The sequence below is a fragment of the Zea mays genome, chromosome 1, assembly GCF_902167145.1.
Source record: "Zea mays cultivar B73 chromosome 1, Zm-B73-REFERENCE-NAM-5.0, whole genome shotgun sequence".
Lineage (NCBI taxonomy): Eukaryota > Viridiplantae > Streptophyta > Magnoliopsida > Poales > Poaceae > Zea > Zea mays.
The window spans coordinates 305,869,625-305,892,158 of record NC_050096.1 but is presented as its reverse complement, the minus strand read 5'-3'; the positions used below and the strand labels follow the sequence as shown (position 1 = coordinate 305,892,158).

The following is a 22,534-nucleotide window of genomic DNA, read 5'->3' as shown; positions in this document are numbered from 1 at the left end:
GACAGAAAGTAATGGAGTGCGTTTTGAAATGCGAGGATAGCGAAGGGGCATCTTACTATACTTCTTGCGCTCATGGCGCTTAGAAGAGGCGGATGCCGATTCCGAGCCGGAGGTGGAGGGTGACGAAGAGTCGGTCTCGTAGTAGACCACCTTCTTCATCTTCTTCTTCTTGTCACCCTTCCGTTGGGACTTGATGGAGGAAGAGGGTTCCTTCTTGTGCTTGTGGGCGGACTCCCATGAGTGCGTTCTCCCCGAGCTTGCGGACTTGTCGCCGGTCCCGATCTCCCTCATGGCAGATGCTCCCAACATCACTTCGAGCGGTTAGGCTCTAATGAAGTACCGGGCTCCGATACCAATTGAAAGTCGCCTAGAGGGGGGTGAATAGGCAAATCTGAAATTTATAAAGTTTAAGCACAACTACAAGCCGGGGTTAGCGTTAGAAATATAAACGGGTCCAAAAGAGAGGGCGAAAACAAATCACAAGCGAATAAGAGCGGATGACACAGTGATTTGTTTTACCGAGGTTCGGTTCTTGCAAACCTACTCCCCGTTGAGGTGGTCATAAAGACCGAGTCTCTTTCAACCCTTTCCCTCTCTCAAATGGTCACTTAGACCGAGTGAGCTTCTCTTCTCAATCAAACGGGACACTAAGTCCCCACAAGGACCACCACACAATTGGTGTCTCTTGCTTTAATTACAATGATCTTGGGAACAAGAAACAATGAAGAAGAAAAGCAATCCAAGCGCAAGAGCTCAAATGAACACAAATGTCTCTCTCTCTAGTCACTAATTTGTTTCGAGTGATTCCGGACTTGGGAGAGGATTTGATCTCTTTGATTGTGTCTTTGAATGAAGTCTAGAGCTCTTGTATGAGGTTTGATGGCTGAAAACTTGGATGCATTGAAGTGTGGTGGCTGGGGGTATTTATAGCCCCAACCACCAAAATGACCGTTGGTGGAGGCTGCTGTCGTATGGCGCAGCGGACAGTCTGGTACGCCACCGGACACTGTCCGGTGCGCCAGCCACGTCACCAGGCTGTTGGGTTCCGACCGTTGGAGCTTCTGACATGTGGGCCACCGGACAGTCACTGTTCACTGTCCGGTGCGCCTTCTGACGCCTCCTCTGACTTCTGCGCGCGTAGTGAACACTGTTCCTGTACCGTTGCAGACGACCGTTGGCGCTTGGAGCCGTTGCTCCGCATGGTGCACCGGACAGTCCGGTGCTACACCGGACAATCTGGTGAATTATAGCGGAGTGGCTCCCAGAATTCCCAAAGGTGGCAAGTTTAGACTGGAACTCCCTGGTGCACCGGACACTGTCCGGTGGCACACCGGACAGTCCGGTGCGCCAGACCAGGGCTGCCTTTGGGTTGTCTTTTGCTCTCTTTGTTTGAACCCTTTCTTGGTCTTTTTATTGGTTTGTTGTGAACCTTTGTCACCTGTAAAACTTATAATCTAGAGCAAACTAGTTAGTCCAATTATTTGTGTTGGGCAATTCAACCACCAAAATCAATTAGGAAAAGGTGTAAGCCTATTTCTCTTTCAGCTAGTTTATCGCTCGCACACCGGACCGACCTGATGGCTATCCGGACCGTCTACCTAGAGAGCATGCTTTTGGGACTTCTTTAAGCTGGCGCTCCGGATTTGTCTGGTGAGGCATTGTACCATCTGATATAGCTCTTAATGGTCGGCTGATAGATCAGAATAGTCACTGGCAAATACCACTGTTCAAGGTCCAGTGGCGCACCAGACCGACCCTGTTCATGGTCCGGTGCACCACTTCGCAAACAGTTTTCAGCTACTTTTTCCAATGACTCTATTGGTGGTTGGGGACTATAAATACCCACTAACTAGCACGTTGTAGACACAAGACTCACTCCAGCCTACTACACATTAAGTGCAACCTCTCCAAGCATTCAAAGCCAATTCCACGCTCCACATTTGATCCGTTTTGCATTTGAGAGACCTAGTGACTTGAGCAAATGAGAGTAACGAGTTCTTGTGTTCTTGATTTGAGTTTTTCCATTATCGTTCCCTTTCTCATTCTATTGATTTTAAAGTGAGCCAAGAGACTCCATTTTTCGTGTGGAGATCCTTGTGAGACTTGGTGTCCCTGTGATAGTGAGAAAAACTCATTCAGTCTCCATGACCATTTGAGAGAGGGAACGGGTTGAAAGAGACCCGTACTTTATGGAGTCCACAACATGGACATAAACTCTTAGGAGTCAAACTTTGGGAAACAAATCGCCTGTGTCTTTCCGTTGACCACAATCTTTGTGATTTGCTTCTTCCCTCCTCTCTCTCAAGTTCTCTTGCTTGCGTCGTTTTGAGTTATCTCCCAAAGTAATCTGCAATTGAGTGAGCAACTCATAGCATGAAAAACTACTCTTCCACACTCTAATTTCATATATACTCGTTCTAACTCTAACCTTTGGTGAAGTTTGTATTTAAAGTTTGTATTTTGTTTGGTCTCGTCTATGCACCCCCTCTTGGAAACTTTTTAGTAAGGCGTTGGACGGTTTGATGAAGGACCAGACAGTCCAAGATCGTGCTCAAACTGTCCGGTCGTGCTCAAAGTCGTTCTACTGTATGGTGAAGATGGCAACATCGGTTGTCCTGGATATGAGTTCATCGGCATACCATAATATGGTTGGGATTGAGATAACCCATTTGTTGCCTATGTGTTTGGCGCAGTTATTTCGGTGCCCAATCCACATGACAAAAAACTAGACGTATGAGTTTTTTAATGTATGTGCCATTTTCTCTATATCGTCTGTCATACTTTAAATTCGATCACCAAAAGAAATTTTAATAACTTGAATATCATCGGATGACACGAACTCACTTACAGTGGTGAGCTGTTGTAGCAAGTATGGTACGGAATCGAGATTTATTTTCCTCTTTTGGATAACCTTCTGGTCGCGATCTATCCTAAAGAGCGAGAGATACCACTTCTCCGCCACCTCGCGTTTTTGTGCTTGTTGTCGCTGGAACTCCTCGTCCAGCTTCTTCATATAGTCTTCTAATTCCTCATGCTCGGGCGACAAATTAGTCAGCTTTGTGTCGCTGTCTGGGAAAACATCGTTGAGATCTTTAGCATAAGTGATCAGCCATATAAGCTGAGTTTTGTAGATCTGCAACCTTTGTCCCCAACGGAGTCAACAAAAAGTGTGTTGGCTCTGCTTCGGGGCTAAACACTAGGGATGTACCGTCTGATGGTGCCCTCTGGTGACGCGAATGGTTCGCGGCTAGAACCGGACGATCTGCAACCTCACTGCAGGAGCGGGTCTTCTCCACTCACATGTTGGACAATCCGCGCTCTGGAACGGACGGTCCGCAAGTGCACAAAGGGTCGTCTTCTCGCGAAGGACCATATAACTCACCTCCCGGTAGGGACTCCGTCGGATAGGAGAGTTCCAAAGCGCACTCCGGGGCGGCAGACCACCTGGGGCGTCCCCAGACGGCGTAGAGTCGCATAGGGTTTATTAAAATAGGTCGAGGAAGAGGTCTTGAGTGAAGTGGATGAAGTGGATATTGCCCTCGGGAGGGATCTCGTCATGGTAAGATCCTAGGGTCGTCTTGGTGTTGGCATGCCATCCAAGACATATCTAGACGATGTAGAGTCGAATAGAGGTGGAGATGGATATATGTGAAAACTACAACTAGTGCTAGACTACATCTACTTGTAAGACATGAATAATAAAGAAAGTAATAAATCGGTTCGATTGTAATATGTTCGAGATTCTCAATCGGCTGTACCCCTTTAAAAGATGGTCATCTCAAGACATTTGTCGTCTCAAGACATGTAGCCTCTACAAAAATATTCTCCTCCAAAAATCATTTAAGCGATGGGCCTCTCAAAACATTTGTCTCCATAAAATAGATTTTCAGAGACACGCATCTTGTACCCTTCGCCGAAAATCGATATTAACAGCGACAACTATTTAAATCGTTCGTCTCAAAAAAAAGAATTTCAAATACGGACATCGCTCTATAAATATAGTTGTAACTAAAAATAATTCATAATTTTCTATATGAACTCTGATGAGAACAGAGAACAGACTATCAATAATTCATAATTTTCTATATAAACTCTGCTTTAAAGATGAAAATGATATAGATAATAAAATATTTTAAAGGGTGCTACAGAGGATAATAAATACTCTCTTCGTTTCTTTTTATTTATCGCTGGATCGTGTAAAATTACACTATCCAGCGACAAATAAAAAGAAACGGAGGGAGTACTTCTTTTAGAGTACGGAATTTAGAGTTGGAGACAGTCTAGGACTGAAACTTGTATGGCAGACAATCAATTCCAGCCCAGCGCTCGAAATCCTCCAACGCATGGGAGCGCAAGCAAACCAAACGAGTCTGGCTCGCTCTCCATCCACCCCTTTCGTGTGTCCCCCCACTAGAAAGTCTGGAAGCGCCCGCGCGGCCCCGCGAATATTTTGAACTGAGCCATCCACGCACCGCCGCCTTTTGAGCTCGCGGCGAGGGTTTGGGCGGCGGGCGCGACATGGCCGGGAAGAAGACCACCCCAGCAAAGCCCGCCCCTTCTTCCACTCAGCGCAACGGCAGCGCCGTCCCCGGTTCCAAGAGCCGGCCTAAGCAGGCTTCGGAGGAGGCCGCGGCCGCCAGCGCCAAGGCGCAGTCGCCCTCCAAACCGCGCAAAATAACCAAGGAGAAGCCGGCGGCCGCGAAGAAGAAGCGCGAGAAAACGGAGCCCCAAGAGGGTGGCAAGCGTAGGAAGCAGCAGGTGTTAGCCGACGCGGCGACGCCATCGAAGAAGAGGAAGAAGGGCGGCGAAGGCCCGGAACCCAAGGAAGCCACGCCCGCGAAGAAGCACAAGCCAGCCGGGACGCCCCCGAAGAAGCAGAAGGCGCCCAGCAAACCCGCGACGCCTGCTAAGAAGCAGCAGTCACCCGGCAAAGCGGAGAAGCTCACGCCGAAGAAGAAGCAGCAGTCACCCGGCAAAGCGGAGAAGCCCACGCCGAAGAAGAAGCAGCAGTCACCCGGCAAAGCGGAGAAGCCCACGCCGAAGAAGAAGCAGCAGTCACCCGGCAAAGCGGAGAAAGCCGCGCCGAAGAAGCAGCAGCAGCAGCCAGCCGGCAAAGCGCGGAAGCCCGCGGCGGCGGCGACCTCGCCCACGAAGAAGAAGCAAGCCAAGCGCGAGAAGCCCACTCCCACCAAGAGGAAGCGCGGCGACGACGAGCAAGCAAAGGAGGCCAAGAGCCCCAAGAGAGCGCCCGCGGATGGGGCGGCGCGCGCATCTACGCCCGTGAAGAAGAAGCTGAAGGACCAGAAGGCGGCTGCGGCAAACATGGGTGTGTGCAGCTTCTCCATGGCGCGGGTGCGGCAGCTGATGCGGGCCGAGGACCCCACCATCCGCCCTTCCAGTGAGGCTGTCTTCCTCATCAATAAGGCTTCAGTATGATTCCCTCCCCACATCTATTCGCGCAGTGGTTTATGCTTGCAATTAGACATCGGAGGATTAAAGCATTGCATCATTTTATCCAATTGTGGTGGTTTAGGATTGATTCTATTGAATTACTGGGATTTACTTTGGTGATGCCATCAGTGCCGATTAGGTGTTTGATGAATTGCCTTAAGGTATTGTCAGCCGTAACCTGTAACCTCATGAGTCATGAGCATGTGCTAACCCCGGTCCATCCTGCCCGATTTGTCCCTCTGCACCTGAATGAGTACACCGAGAGAAGGTGCCTCCAAACTTACTAATCGATTAGTATGTCTTCATTGTTCTACTATTGTCTACTGTATTCTTGTGCGTTGAGATGTTAGGTTTTTGTTACTCAGTTGTGGGGTTTCATTATTCTTGTGCATTGAGAATGCTGGTGGCCTCATGCTCATGTGGGGTTTCTAGATTTGTTATCTGTCACTTTGTTCATCTGAGAGAATGTTGGTTGCCTCATGCTCATGCGGGATTTCCAGAGTTTGTTGTCTGTCACTTTTGTTCGTCTGTTTGAAGTGTTACATTATCTATTACACTCTCCGTTCCAAAATATAGTTCTTTGTAGCCATCTTTTTTCTCGCCCACATTCAAACTAATAATAATGAATGTAGACATATGTTGGGGCAAAGGCGAACACACTACACTTCGCTCCACGCCTTCGTCTCCTCATCACTCTGACGAAGGCTACATCCACAACACGCCAGAGCAGGCCGGGGGCGCGACCCGGACGGAGACCGGTGCGACCCCCTTCGCTCCCCCCTCGCTCTGGTGTCGCAGACGAAGGCCCCACATGATGTCTGCGGGCCTCCCACATCCCCACTGTCGGGGGAGGCCCATGTGTGATTCGACCCATAGTGATGGGCCCCGCGAGGTCAGGTCTGATTAGGGCCGTGTCTGTAATAGGGTTTACCTTAATGACTGTCTGTAACCTCCCCTCGTGGGAATATTGTGGGGATAAACCGGGTACTCAAAGGTATAAACGTCTTTGACAGAGACAGGCGGCCCCTCGAGTTCATATAAATACCCCCGTACAGTGCCCTCACACGGAAGATTAAGAAAGCTTTTGGTATTCCGTGTTAAACTTTGCAAACACACTTTCTGCTCTCTTGTTGGATCAATTTGCCTTGGTAGGCTAAACACCAACAACATACATACAGACTACATTCATAAGTTGAGTAATGAATGTAGGTTTAGTCTAAAACGAATTATATTTTGGGACGGAGGGAGTATTATTCTTCAAATTGATCCCCTCCCTCCCCCTTACACCCACCCCATACAGGCTTATTTTTCTGGCATTTGTCGAGCTCATTTCCTAGCCATATATTGAACTGAAAATGCCAGTGACTTTGTGTAACGCCCCGTTTGGATCTTTGGAATTGAATTCCATTATAATAATAGTAATATAGGCAAAGATCAATTAAGTTAATATGGTTTTATGTGAAATATATTCGTATACTATTATTAGTAATATGTGAGAGATATTTATGTGCTACATTTTTACTATAGAGGAGTGAGCCGATAAGCGTCTTATAAGTTGCGGAGTAGAAACATATTCCGTTGATACATAAATCATTTCCCATACTCTACTCATGAATTTGAGATAGGCTTACTGAGATCACCTAGAGGGGGGGGGGGGTGAATAGGTGATCCTGTAAAATCAGACACTAAATAGCCACGAAACTTAGTTATAGACGTGCTAGTGTGACTAAGTAGTTTTGAGGCGAGTTCTTGTGAACAAAACAATCACAGAGAAAGCAACACAAGAGACACACGATTTTTATCCCGTGGTTCGGCCAAGTGACACTTGCCTACTTCCACGTTGTGGCGTCCCAATGGACGAGGATTGCACTCAACCCCTTTCAAGTGATCCAATGATCAACTTGAATACCACAGCTTTCTTCCTTATAGTCTTTCTCCCGTTTGCGAGGAATCTCCACAAGTTGGAGCCTCTCGCCCTTACAATAAAGATCACAAAGAAGGCACAAGAGTAAGGCTAGGAGAGCAACACACACAACACACAAATCCGCAGCACACACACGCACACAAGTCAAGACTTGAGCTCGAAACGTAGCACAGAGAGTTCACAACTCGAACGGAGCTCAAATCACTAACACAATGCGGAGTGTGGGAGTCTTAGAATGCTTAGGTAACTCCTTCATGCGCCTAGGGGTCCCTTTTATAGCCCCAAGGCAGCTAGGAGCCATTGAATACAAACTTGGAAGGCCATCCTTGCCTTCTGTCGAGTGGCGCACCGGACAGCTACTGTAACCTGTCCGGTGCGCGATTTCCTTCCAAATCGGGCACAGACGACCGTTGCAGCTCCAAGCCCGTTGGCGCACCGGACACTGTCCGGTGCACAGCGGACAGTCCGGTGCCCCCTGCTGACCGTTGGAGCTGCCACGCGTCGCCCACAGATTTCGCGGCCGACCGTTGGCGCTGGCGACCGTTGGCTCACCGGACAGTCCGATGAATTTTAGCAGTATGCCGCTGATCCTTTTCCCGAAAGCGACGAGTTCACCGCGGATGACTCACCGGACAGTCCGGTGATTTTTAGCCGTACGCCGCCGTCGAATTCCGAGAGCGGCGAGTTCACGCGGACCAGCCTGGCGCACCGGACAGTCCGGTGTGCCAGGCCGAACTGGAATTTGGCTGCACACAGCCAAGTCTTTTACAATTCGGTTCTCTTCTTCTCAGCACTGTTTCTAGCACTTAGATAACCTCATTAGTATTCAAAAACAAATGTACTAAGTCTAGAAACATACCTCATGCCTTGATTTGCATTTTTCAACCTTTGGCACATTAGGACTTGAAGAATATTTGTTGGGCATCTAATCACCAAAATACTTATAGAAATTGCCCAAGGGCATATTTCCCTTTCACTTACTCCTGAGCTTTGGAAAGTGGTGGAATGTCAAATTCCAAGTCAAATGGACTAATTTATTAACATGCCCTTAAAGTAGTTTTTCTTATAAGGGGATGGAGGGGCGAAGGGTACCAAAGAATAAAAATTGTTGGATAATAGCTTATTTCCTTCCCTGGTCTTTGATAATACTTTGTTTTTTTTGTATGGTTGAACACTTGTACTACTATTACAACTTGCACCATTCATTCTTGTAAAATGCATTCATCTGGAATACCTGCTATTTGGCGCTTGCAATGGTTTCTATAATTTGATATTGTAGCTCCACCTGTAATTGCAGGAGTTCTTCTTGGGGAAGTTTGCAGAGGATGCTTATCACAATGCCGCGAAGGATCGTAAGAAATCCATTATTTACGATAATCTTTGTAAGTTGGTTCTTGCTTCCTATCAACTTATACTTTACATTATCTAAAAGAACCAACTTACTGTCATGTATAGTCTTTAGCTCTCTTTGTCGTTTCTTCTGTATAGTTATTTGTCCTTTTGGCGGTCTCTGCCCTGTGTACAGTTGTTTCTTACTTTCTTTTAATAATAGTTTTTACATTGGGGGCTTACCATGCTGTATTTATGGTTTAAAAACACTTGCTGCCTCTTCGTCGTCTGTGCTTAAAAAGATAATTAAAGCTACAAGATCTGGTTTCATTTTTTGAACGTAGTGGCAGGAGCTCTACCTTTTAATTAAGAAGAAGAATGGAATTGACCCAGTTTTAAGGAGAACCGGGCCCGAAACCTACACATAGTGCACGAACAACCCAGGGAACGACAGCCCCACGCATAAAACCCATCCAGAGTCATCGTTGCCGAGCTCAACACAAGTTATGAGCAGCCTGGACTCTGCTAGACGGGCTGCACATGGCCAAAGGAACTCGACGACAGCTACACTTAAAACCCGGTACGAAAGGAGGAAGACCGTGGTGTGCCATCGTTGCCAAGCCTCAACACACCCCACACGAGGAAGCTTCGATTCTTCACCAATTTTCTTGAACCAACGTATCACCCCTGGCTTTGCCAACCTCTAAAACAATCCAGTCCATGAAGAAGGGGGCTTCGCCTCAAGTCATCGTTGTCGAGCCACACCACTGACGTAGCAGTTTTGACTTCACATTGCAAAACCTTCCACCTCCACCCGCAAACCAGACGCCGCAAAGCGAAAGCATCAACAAAAGACGAAGTCGAAGCTGGGACGAACCAAAAGCGCCGCCACCGTCGCATGTCCAAGATGGACCGAGCTTTCGCCCAAGGAAGACAGAGCTAGAGAATGCGACACCCTCAACAGGGGAAACGACGCCCATGGGCGTCACTATCGCTGAGGCTTTCGCCCAAGATGTCCTCCAACACATCGTCTGGCCAGGACCCCGGGCCAAAGCATGCAGCCTCCGTCGACACCATCGCCTTGACATCCCGCACAAAACCCTTACAGAGGGGCAACGACACGCTGGCTGCCGCAGCCGCAAAGCTGCGTCATCCGCCAGCCCCTTCGGCTGGGCATACGAAACCAGGCAACACCATGCCGCGAGCTACACACCGCCTCGCGCCAAAGCCAGAGCTAGGCCTTCACCATGACCACCGCCAAACCACACACGTGAGAATGGCAACAAACATGGCCCACATTGTCAATGGTGCAGGTGACTTGGGCGTCTCCACCGTCTCCTGACACCGCTGTGCATGTCACGGGCGTCTCCGCCATGCACGTCAACAGCAGGCCAAGAACCGCCGCCATGCCTGGCACCATGACACACCACCACGAGGCGTCGCTACAGCCGGACCACGGAGGCAACGACCACTGGTCTCGATGCCGCGGCAAGCCACGGCGCGCCCCGTTGTGCCCTGGCCACAGGCGCGGTCACTCGTCGCGACCGTCGCCGCTACCACCGACGGTGGGCCACGCCGTCGCAGGAGGGTCTCACCGCCACATGGAGGAGGGAGGCCCCGTTGTGCACCGGCCCCGCCGCACGCATGACGTTGGATCGCGTCGCCACAGCAGGCCCCAACCGCCGCCGCAGTTCCCCAGACCCCGACGCACAATGGCGGCTGTGATACACCCAGCCCAGGTGGGGTTGGCCGAGGCCCAACAAATTAGGGTTGCCCAGAGCCCAACAATTCATTAAGCACACCCAACTCAGGGAAAGGCTCAATCGCACCAAAAGACTAGTCCAATGGGGGAATGGTGGCTCTCCCTTTTAAGGTGGCTTCCTCCTCCCAAGTTAAGCGAGGTGGGATAAATCTGAGGCTTACACGGTCGCCGTCCGACTACAATTGGGCCAACGTCTTTGCCAACGGGTAATAGTGGAGGATGTCCTCATCATTCCCACCTTCTTAAAATGGGCCATAGCTCTAGTACCAGATGACACACTCAGCCTAGGTGGGGTTTGCCGAGGCCCAACAAATTAGGGTTGCCCGGAGCTCAACAATTCATTAAGCACACCCAACTCAGAGAAAGGCCCAATCGCTCCAAAAGACTAGTCCAATGGGGGAACTGGGGAAGGGTGGCTCTCCCTTTTAATGTGGCTTCCTCCTCCCAAGCTAAGCGAGGTGGGATAATTTTGAGGCTCACACGGTCGCCGCCGTCTGACTACAATTGGGCCAACTGGGCCAATTGCGTCTTTGCCAACGGGTAATAGTGGAGGATGTCCTCATCAGGTCGGGAAGAGCACATTCGGAGTCTGAGGTGGCAGATCCGGGGCCCCACGGGGCGGATTTGGTCGGGGCTCGCCGGAGGGTGTTGCCATCGCCATGGATGGGACCACCAACAGAGAGCGCGCGAGGAGAGGAAGGAAGAGGAGAGGGGGGCAGAGCCTCGCCGCCGCCTTCCTTGTGGCCGCGTGGACTTTCGGCGGCCGCTCGAGCCACGACAATGTTGGATCTTTTATGGGCTTGGCCCATTTATTGAATAAACTCTATGGTGTGTAATGGTGGAGAATACCAATAGTACCACATTGGAAGTCCAAGGGTCTTTTGCCTTGACTTATATGGTGGGATTTATTCCACTTAACTTGAGAAGTCAAGAAATGGACAAGTGCGTGCCACACGCGCGCGCGCGCGCCGCCGCCGCCGGCCGGGCCGGGCCGGGCGTGGCGAGGCAGGCGGGCGAGCGGGCGTGGTGTGGTTGTGTTAATTTTTAGCACTCACTAACCACGTTAACCTTTCAGTTGCCTGTCTCTACGTCAGCCGAGTGACCCTGTCTCTTCGTCTGCCGAGTGACCCTTCTCCTTCAGCTGCCGACTTATGGCGTGACTCGACAAGAGCTGGCCGACTCATGGCATAACTCGGCTAGAGCTGGCCGACTCTTGGCGTGACTCGGCGACCTTTCTCCTTCAGCTTCCCTCTGCGAGAGGATAAATAGAGGAGCACCCCTGTCACTCGGTACACGCGAGAAACACTTTCAGTCTCACAGTCCAGCCGCCGAGTGAGGGTATTTCCATCTCGTGACTCTGCGCGCACAGAGAAGCGAGAGGGCAGGTGCCTCCGAAGCCGGTGCCGTTCGAGACCTTGCACGGGGTATCGGCAATTAGGTTTTTGGGGAGCGTCTACGCGACTGCCCAACGTCTGTCGTTGTCTTCTTCGCTGGTTCTTGGCGTCTTCATCTCGATCGGATGACAAGAGAAGTTGGACAAGGATCAGGATCCTCGGAGCGCATGGGAGGGTATGATCAATTCAGTTCATTACAGTTTTATATTCTGCATATTATATATGTCGTATGTAGCTTTGTTCTATCGTATTATAATATGTTATATCTGTCTGTCTTAATTTTACAGTTATCCTGTTTATATTGTTATCTGTTTATTTCCAGTTGTTCCGCAATAATCCATGAACCATGTTTATATACTTATTTTATTTATATGATTTACATGCTTCATATGCTTTGTGTTCTCATGATCCATATTGTTATGGATAATTTTGAGATCATGTTTTCTATGTTTAATTATCTATTATATGTCATCATCATAATGTTAATTTATGGAATTAAAATAATACGGAAAATGCCTATAATTCTAACAATCCAAAAACCTAATGTTAGGCATTTTTTTGTCAGAGGTTTTGCTGCTGTGCTAAAGCCTGATCCTTTTGATGGTAAAAACTTCTTGATATGGAAAGCTAAGATGGAATTGTGGCTAACTGCAATGTCTTGTTTTCATGCCGCTGAGGGCAAGCCTGCCAACTTACCTCCTGAGGATGAGGCTAAGTTTAAGGCTGAAGACAACCTCTTTCGAGGTGCAGTGATTAGCGCACTTGATACAAAATTCCAGAAAAGCTATATCATCCTTCCCACAGGGAAAGAGCTGTGGGATGCACTTGTCGGAAAGTTTGGAGTAACTGACGCTGGTAGCGAGCTGTACCTCATGGAGCAGCTGTATGACTACAAGATGGTTGAGAACCGATCTGTAGTGGAACAGGCTCATGAGTTTCAGGCACTAGCTAAGGAACTCGAACTCTTTCCTTGTCCTTTGCCTGACAAGTTTGTGGCTGGCGGTATAATCGCCAAGTTGCCACCTTCTTGGAAGGACTTTGCTACCTCTCTCAAACATAAGAGACAAGAGTTCAATGTGGAAGAGCTCATTGGTACTCTTGATGTTGAGGAAAGGGCTAGAACAAAGGACAGTGGAAAAGGTGTTGAGACCTCTACTGCTAATGTGGTGCAGAAGAGAAACTTCCGCAAGTTTAACAAGAAGAAAAACCAGAACAAACCAGAGAACGCGAATAAACCTGTTCAACCAGCACAGTTTAAAAAGAAGAACAACAATAACAAGGGAAAGGGAGGATGCTTTGTCTGTGGCAGTGATCAACATTGGGCAAGAGAGTGCCCTGATCGCAAGTTCACTCAAGACAAGAAATCAGCTAATGTTGTAACCACTGAAACTGAAGGAGGAACATCTGGGTATGGTAATTCTTTACCATTTGTTCTTTCAGTCTGTAATTCACCTGAGTGGTGGATGGACAGTGGTGCAAACATTCATGTGTGTGCTGATGCCTCTATGTTCAATTCGTACCAGGTCGGGAGGTCTGGCGCCTTGTTGATGGGAAATGGGTCGCGTGCTCATGTTCTTGGTGTTGGTACGGTCATTCTGAAGTTTACTTCGGGAAAGATGGTGCCATTGAAGAGCGTGCAGCATGTGCCCTCTATCAAGAAGAATCTCGTTAGCGCTTCTATGCTATGTCGAGATGGATACAAAGTTGTTCTTGAGTCTAATAAATGTGTTGTGTCTAAACATGGTATTTTTGTTGGTAAAGGATATGACTGCGGAGGCTTGTTCCGCTTATCACTGCATGATGTGTGTAATAAACTGGTGAATTCTGTTAATTTTTCTGATGAGTCAGATTTATGGCATTCACGTTTTTGTCATGCAAGCTTTGGCTGTCTTATGCGGTTAGCAAATCTAAATCTAATTCCTAAATTTAACTTGGTCAAAAAGTCTAAGTGCCATGTGTGTGTTGAATCAAAACAACCCCGCAAGCCTCACAAGGCTGCTGAGGCGAGGAGTTTGGCACCTCTAAAACTTGTTCATTCTGATCTGTGCGAGATGAATGGAATTTTGACCAAAGGTGGTAAAAGATACTTTCTCACTTTTATAGATGACTCCACTAGATTTTGTTATGTGTATCTCTTAAAAACAAAAGATGAAGCGTTCAATTATTTTAAGGCCTATAAAGCTGAAGTTGAGAACCAACTTGAGAGGAAAATAAAACGTTTAAGGTCCGACCGAGGTGGAGAATATTTCTCTAATGTGTTCGATGAGTTCTGCGTGGAACATGGTATTATTCATGAGAGGACACCGTCATTCTCACCACAATCCAATGGGATTGCTGAAAGAAAAAACCGCACTCTAACAGATTTGGTGAATGCCATGTTGAGTACAGCGGGATTATCCAAGGCATGGTGGGGTGAGGCGATTTTGACAACATGTCATGTCCTGAATAGAGTTCCAACAAAGAACAAAGAGATCACACCATTCGAGGAATGGGAAAAGAGAAGATTAAATCTCTCATATTTGCGCACTTGGGGTTGCTTGGCTAAAGTGAATGTGCCAATCAACAAAAAGCGTAAACTTGGGCCTAAAACTGTTGATTGTGTATTCCTTGGGTACTCTTTTCACAGCACTGGGTATAGGTTCTTAATTATAAAATCTGATGTGCCTGATATGTATGTTGATACTATCATGGAATCAAGAGACGCAACATTTTTTGAGAATGAGTTTCCCATGAAGAATACATCTAGTGATATAAGTCATGAGACTATAATTCCCCATGAGCACGAACTGTCGATTCCTATAGATCATGCTGAGGATTCTCACGTGCACATCCCTGAGGAGGATGACACTATAGTCACTCGAAAGAGCAAGAGACAGAGGGTTGCAAAATCCTTTGGTAATGACTTTATAGTGTACCTTGTGGAAGACACACCAACTACCATTAGTGAGGCATATTCCTCTCCTGATGCTGACTTATGGAAGGAAGCAGTAAGGAGTGAGATGGAATCTATTATGTCTAATGGAACTTGGGAGGTCGTTGACCGTCCTTATGGTTGTCAACCTATAGGTTGCAAATGGATCTTCAAGAAAAAGCTTAGGCCTGATGGTACAATTGAGAGGTACAAGGCAAGGCTTGTGGCCAAAGGATATACCCAAAAGGAGGGTGAAGATTTCTTTGATACCTACTCACCAGTGGCTCGATTGACTACAATTCGCACATTAATAGCCGTGGCAGCCTCTTATGGTCTTATCATTCATCAGATGGATGTTAAGACAGCTTTCCTAAATGGAGAGTTGGATGAGGAGATCTATATGGATCAGCCAGAAGGGTTTATTGCGGATGGTCAAGAGAACAAGGTGTGCAGGTTGATAAAATCATTGTATGGCCTAAAACAAGCACCTAAGCAATGGCATGAAAAGTTTGATAATACTCTTACAGCAGCTGGCTTTGTTGTAAATGAATCTGACACGTGTGTATACTATCGGTATGGTGGGGGTGAGTCTGTTATGCTGTGCCTTTATGTTGATGACATTTTGATCTTTGGATCAAATCTCAATGTGATTGAGGAAGTTAAAAATCTTCTATCGAGCAATTTCGAGATGAAAGATTTGGGAGAGGCTGATGTCATTCTAAACATCAAGCTTGTTAGAGAAGCTGATGGTGGGGTAACTTTGTTACAATCCCATTATGTGGAAAAGGTATTGAGTCGCTTTGGTTTTAGTGACTGTGATCCTGCTCCAACACCTTATGACCCCAGTGTGCTATTAAGAAAGAATCGGAGAATAGCAAGGGATCAATTGACATACTCCCAGATCATTGGCTCGCTCATGTACCTTGCAAGTGCAACAAGGCCAAACATCTCTTATGCTGTGAGTAAGCTAAGTCGGTTTGTGTCGAAACCAGGAGATGATCACTGGCGTGCTCTTGAGAGAGTGTTGCAGTATTTGAAAGGTACTATGACATACGGTATTCATTATACCGGAAACCCAAAAGTGCTGGAAGGCTATTGTGATGCCAACTGGATTTCTGATGCTGATGAGCTTTATGCTACAAGCGGATATGTGTTTCTGTTTGGAGGGGGCGCTGTTTCCTGGAAGTCTTGCAAGCAGACTATCTTAACGAAGTCTACAATGGAAGCAGAACTCGCAGCATTAGACACTGCTGGGGCTGAGGCCGAGTGGCTTCGTGATTTCCTATTGGACTTACCGGTAGTTGAAAAACCGATACCGGCTATTTCCATGAACCGTGACAATCAAACGGTGATTACAAAGGTTAACAGTTCTAGGAATAACATGAAGTCTACAAGGCATGTTAAGAGGAGATTGAAATCTGTCAGAAAGTTGAAAAACTCCGGAGTTATAACTGTGGATTATGTCCACACATCGAATAATCTGGCAGATCAATTCACTAAGGGTCTATCACGCAATGTGATAGAAAGTGCATCGAGGGAAATGGGTATGAGACCCATGTGAGATCTACTCTAGTGGTAACCTGCTCTATGTGATCGGAGATCCCGTGAAGTAGAGTGGAGAAACAAGCTAGGAGTAGATTGTGAGGAAAGATCCCTTCTTTAACTCATTTCTGATGCACATCTTTCCTATCTGTAAGGCAAGATGGTTTTTACCTTAATGTATTCCAAGAGTCTTATAAAGGTGAGATGTTGTCCTACAGAACATCTTCTAAGGAATACACCTATATGAGTCAGACTGCTAGTCACAGTCTATGGGACTTGGGTAATCCCTAAATACTCATGAAAGGCACTGAAGTGTGACTTATATGCTTCTAAACAGCGGGAATACCCTTTTGCAGCCTAGTATCAGCAAAGGATTTGAGTGAATCTTATTTCGCACAAAACTGTCAATTCAAGGCATAGTCCATTGTTCAGTTGTGAATGAGTGAAACTCTTATTCTAGATGGATGTTCAACTTAACAGTCTCCATCGAAACACTGGTATATCAAAGGATTGTGATTCTGATACTTCATCATTACAAACCCTAGAGTTTGGTGGGGATTGTTGGATCTTTTATGGGCTTGGCCCATTTATTGAATAAACTCTATGGTGTGTAATGGTGGAGAATACCAATAGTACCACATTGGAAGTCCAAGGGTCTTTTGCCTTGACTTATATGGTGGGATTTATTCCACTTAACTTGAGAAGTCAAGAAATGGACAAGGGCGTGCCACACGCGCGCGCGCGCGCGCGCCGCCGCCGGCCGGGCCGGGCCGGGCGTGGCGAGGCAGGCAGGCAGGCCGGCGAGCGGGCGTGGTGTGGTTGTGTTAATTTTTAGCACTCACTAACCACGTTAACCTTTCAGTTGCCTGTCTCTACGTCAGCCGAGTGACCCTGTCTCTTCGTCTGCCGAGTGACCCTTCTCCTTCAGCTGCCGACTTATGGCGTGACTCGGCAAGAGCTGGCCGACTCATGGCATAACTCGGCTAGAGCTGGCCGACTCTTGGCGTGACTCGGCGACCTTTCTCCTTCAGCTTCCCTCTGCGAGAGGATAAATAGAGGAGCACCCCTGTCACTCGGTACACGCGAGAAACACTTTCAGTCTCACAGTCCAGCCGCCGAGTGAGGGTATTTCCATCTCGTGACTCTGCGCGCACAGAGAAGCGAGAGGGCAGGTGCCTCCGAAGCCGGTGCCGTTCGAGACCTTGCACGGGGTATCGGCAATTAGGTTTTTGGGGAGCGTCTACGCGACTGCCCAACGTCTGTCGTTGTCTTCTTCGCTGGTTCTTGGCGTCTTCATCTCGATCGGATGACAAGAGAAGTTGGACAAGGATCAGGATCCTCGGAGCGCATGAGAGGGTATGATCAATTCAGTTCATTACAGTTTTATATTCTGCATATTATATATGTCGTATGTAGCTTTGTTCTATCGTATTATAATATGTTATATCTGTCTGTCTTAATTTTACAGTTATCCTGTTTATATTGTTATCTGTTTATTTCCAGTTGTTCCGCAATAATCCATGAACCATGTTTATATACTTATTTTATTTATATGATTTACATGCTTCATATGCTTTGTGTTCTCATGATCCATATTGTTATGGATAATTTTGAGATCATGTTTTCTATGTTTAATTATCTATTATATGTCATCATCATAATGTTAATTTATGGAATTAAAATAATACGGAAAATGCCTATAATTCTAACAGACAAGGCGGGGGGAGGTCTAGGGTTCGCAAGATCCGGTTTCATTAAAGATCCTGTTTGGAAGCAACCCAATTTTTAAGAAACTAGTTTTTATTTTCTTAGCTAGGAGAGGCTAGCTTCTTGGTTTTTAAGAAACTGTGAATCCAATTTCTATAAACCGAGGCATAAACTAGTATGTTTGGAACCACCTCAGTTTCCATAAACCAGTTTCTTAAAAATTGGGTGGTTCCAAATTGGCCCTAAGTAGAGGGGAAGAAATGTGCAAAACATTCAAACAATACACAGGGAACTTTTTTTTTCTTGAATACGCAGGAGAGCTGCATATCATTGTATTAAGAAGAACATAGGCATGGTCCTTTCAAAACTACGCCAAATTCCCCCGACTAAGGGGAAGGACAAAAACCAAAAAGAAAAACTGAAAATAAGAAAGCTAGAAGGGGTGAGGCCAGACTAACAAAACACTAAGGGTTGATTTAGTGACAAGGGGATCACGGGAGGATTGGAGGGGATTGAGGGGGAAATGAACTCCCTCAATCCCCTCCGATCCCTAGTCACCAAATCAGCCCAAGGGGTGTTTCGAAGCAAAAGTAAGTTTTGAGGTAAAACCATGGTATTGAAGAATACCATAGTATTTTTGCCAAAAGGTGTTTGGCTACATGGTACAAAACTTTGTTTTGAATATCATGGTTTTGTAGATATCATGGTATTTTTGGAATATTTAAAACACCACTTCAATCCAAAGTTTTTGTTTGACTAGCATTGCACATGTACACTTATTACCATGGTTTGAGATATTTTGTCTCCAAACACGTAGTGTTAAGAGCATGGTTTTTAAAGCGGTAAGGCGGTCCAAGGCGTTGGAGCACCGCCTGGACGCCTAGGCGGCGCCTAGGCGAGGTAGGCGGGCAAGGCGCCTAGGCGTTAGACTACCGCCCGGACGCCTAGGCGACGCCTTAAGAACAGAGGTTAAGAGTGATATAAAAAATACTATGGTTGTGTCATGACATATTAAAACCTAGTATTCCAAACACACCCTAAGCCAGACCACCAATCTGACCCAAAATCGCACAAGGACTTAGCCCCAGCCCTACACCAGAGATGATGCTCGGTTTGGAGATCTCTGAGCAGGACACTGAGGTTAGGTTGCGCTCCTTGAAACATGCAAGTGTTGCGATGTTTCCAAAGCACCCAACCTCCCCAAAATGATCAGGGAGTTTAGCCCCTTTTTTTGTCCCTCGGTTGATGCTTGCAAGCTCTATGCCACCACTGAGCAAAGGAAAGCTCGAACTGGTTTGGTGCCCAGGTAGCAAGACCCAACTGATTAAGGACTTTAAACCAGAAAACCCGGGAGAAGACAGTGCTGCATATCCTTCTCTTCCTGGTCGCACAATACACAACTTTCAGGGTGGTCAGGACCTCTCTTACTAAGGCGATCTGCTGTCCAGCATCTATTGCGAATGGCTAGCCAAATAAAAACCTTGCACTTAGACGGAGCCCAAGATTTCCAAAGACGACGCCAAGGCTTGAAAGTGATGGAACCATAAAAGAAGGCTCTATAGGCTGATTTAGAAGAATAAGCCCCTGAGGGTGACAGGTTCCAAATATGTTTGTCACTGCTATCAGATAAAACCACCTCTTGGAGTGAATCCCAAAGCTGAAAAAACTCAAAGAGACCAATAAGGGAAAGGTTGCCTTGAATATCAGCCACCCACTTATTATCCTGCACACCCTCCACTACTGTTCTCTTGATCCGGATCCTTTCATTCTTGGAACACGAATTGTCTGCTAAGACCCGAGTGCAGATTGATCTTCAAGGTTGCACTAACTCCAGAAATTGTGTGATATGCTGTCTAAACATTCAAGCTTCTCGTATCTTCTGTTGTTTGCATGTGTAAAGACCATTCCAGGAGAAACCATGGCATGAGTATTTTCCACATGCAGTTGGAGGAACCTTTCTCTTTTTTTTTTCAGTCAAGCATCCTACTCATATACACTTTTCTAGATACAACTACTCACTTGGATGATATACACTATATCTAGGAAAAGCTAAAATGTCTTACAATTTGGAACCGAGGGCAATGTACCCTCTGGCTTCCATCTCACTTTTTATTGTTGGTACATGTCTCATTTCTATTGTCCTCCCAATTTTCAGCAACAGCTGTTTCCAGCCAGAAGACTTTAAAGTTCCTTTCAGGTAAATTCTTTATCTTTTGTATGAAATCACTTGGAGCCTACATTTGCTATGTTGTGTAGCATGAGGAACTGACCGGGTCCGTTCCTGCAATTTTTTCTCCAGATTTTGTACCGCAGAGAGTTGCAGCCGAAGATGCTTTGAAGGCAATGACGAGCAACAACTCGTAACCGATTATGCTAGACTAGATTGTTAGTCCTCTACTCCTCTATTTAGGCACGGCAGTGTTTTTTCTCCAGCATGTACAAGGAAACCTGTAGTACTGACTCATTACTGAATTCTATATTTGATCTGCATTTCAGGCAGAACAGCTGATGCACCGTACCCTGTGGTTTCTGTCCAATTTATGATTTATTACCCCGAGACCTGTATTAGTCCATAGATAAGAGTGGATTCAAATGTTTCGTGAAAGGATTTATTTAGAGCTCATGAAGGTATATTTACCTATGATTTAAGACAACTGTATCAAATATTTATTATTTCTTAGTAATAAAAAGATAGAATCATATTTGAAACCACTTCAATTCAGGTCAAGAAGTTAATTTGAATGGTTTTGGGAGCTAGGAGATAAGATGTTCGGTCTTAAGAAGAAAATTTTAACTTCGACGACTGATGGTTAAAATAAGGGTGCCCTCAAAATAAACTTTTTTCTAGGGATGAAAACAGATACTTAATTTTTTTTTATCTTTTTTCTTTGATTGTAAATAATAGGATAAAAATTCTAATATATAAATTTATATTCTTATTTTTAGCATTGAGCTCGAAAATATTTAGTAAACCATAAATTTATCATGTAGTTTCTTAAATGATAAATATTAAATTAGGATATAAATACATTTTTCACAATTTTTTGGTTGTAGGAGCAAATAACTAATAAAGCAATCTATGCAAAGTTTTATTCTTATTTGTAATAATGTGTTTGATAACATAAGAAAAATTAACATTAAATTTCATATATATATTTTAAATATTAAATTTGTTCGTATACCACTTTCACCCCTTCACATCCACTCTTCATATCTCATATTCATTCATCACCATAACTCTCTCAATAGTTCTTCTACACTTTGAAAGCATGTTTGGGACACTCCATCTAACTCTAGATTTACCAAAATGTACCTTTAGTTTATCAAAATTTAGTCAAACAGTTTAGATTCACAATGAAAGAAACATGGACGCCTAAGAGGGGTGGGTGAATTAGGACAACTATTTTTTGCACTAGTGCAAACATCTATTTTTCTCTTAAACAAAACATATACGAATAACAAGCGTTGATATACGCAATTAAGGTTTTGTCCAAGTGTTGATATCTTTATCATAAAAGGATTTATACAACTTAGGTTTCAGCCCTACCAACTAGCCTGTAACTAAGCTAGGAAAGATAAAACACACAATTACGGTAGCAGTGTAAATGCAAACTTAAATGAGATTGAGATGCAAACTTCTGTCGGTGCACTGATTGTCAAGGTATCAAAAAGCACATAAGCTTCTTACTAATACTCGTTGGAACTCCATGGAAGGGTAGCTCACGCGAGGGTGAAGCTCCTGGTTAGGTAACTCCATAGATAGCCGCAAGACTTCTCAATGTACAAGTGGTGCTCTACTCAACTACGTGGTTACCTAGAGTAGGCATCGGTGGCCATTGGTGTAAGAAAACTTGACAGTGAATATGAGTCAACATCTATACATGTTTAGTCCAATGAATAGCATAGTACATTGTGTCCTATGTGGTGTGATACTTTTTGTTGGATTGTTGATTATGCTATGTTACAAGGGAAGCATCTATATCTATATACAGTATAGATAACAACCATTTAAGTTGTGTCCTAGCCGGTCAAGACAGAAGAGTTCTGATCCTATTATAGATACAATCTTTTCTTTAATTCGACTAGGTCAGTAGACTTTTGACTTAATGAAAGGGAAATTGGCCTAAAAATCATTTTCACACTTGTTTTGGTAATTGGCGACCATTACAACCAATTGAGCTAACTAGTTTGCTAAGTTATAAATTCAGGTACTCAGAAGATACTTCAAGGAAAATCAACCCTCAATACAGCATATCGCAGATGTCTGAGACTCTAGTACGGACTGTCCAGGCTCTTCCGGTAGGCCGTCTGCGACACCTCGATGCACTTCAGACAGAAACTATGCCAAATGCACGTTTCTACTCTGGACCGTCCGAAAGATAAGTGAATATCATGTGACCCCCATATGCGGACCGTCCGCCCGTTGTAAATCAGACAAAGCTGAAGGTGTCGGGTTCAGATGCATGACCGGATCGTTCGCTTCAGACTTTATCTGACATCCGAAGACACATTTA

The 22,534-nt window shown here is 45.8% G+C and overlaps 1 protein-coding gene across 2 annotated transcripts; it reads left to right on the top strand.

Moving 5' to 3' along the window:
• Window positions 1–4,277: 4,277 nt before the first annotated feature.
• Window positions 4,278–20,732, top strand: LOC103644329 (neurofilament heavy polypeptide). 2 transcript variants are annotated; one of them, XM_008667539.4, is made up of 5 exons: window positions 4,278–5,430; window positions 8,673–8,757; window positions 20,176–20,217; window positions 20,320–20,405; window positions 20,517–20,732. In XM_008667539.4, exons 1-4 carry the CDS (start codon window positions 4,519–4,521, stop codon window positions 20,382–20,384), a joined length of 1,104 nt encoding a protein of 367 aa, XP_008665761.1. In that variant the 5' UTR covers window positions 4,278–4,518; the 3' UTR covers window positions 20,385–20,405; window positions 20,517–20,732. The 2 variants fall into 2 exon arrangements, with proteins under 2 accessions (XP_008665761.1, XP_008665760.1); XM_008667538.4 differs by having other exon boundaries at window positions 20,320–20,720.
• Window positions 20,733–22,534: the final 1,802 nt, after the last annotated feature.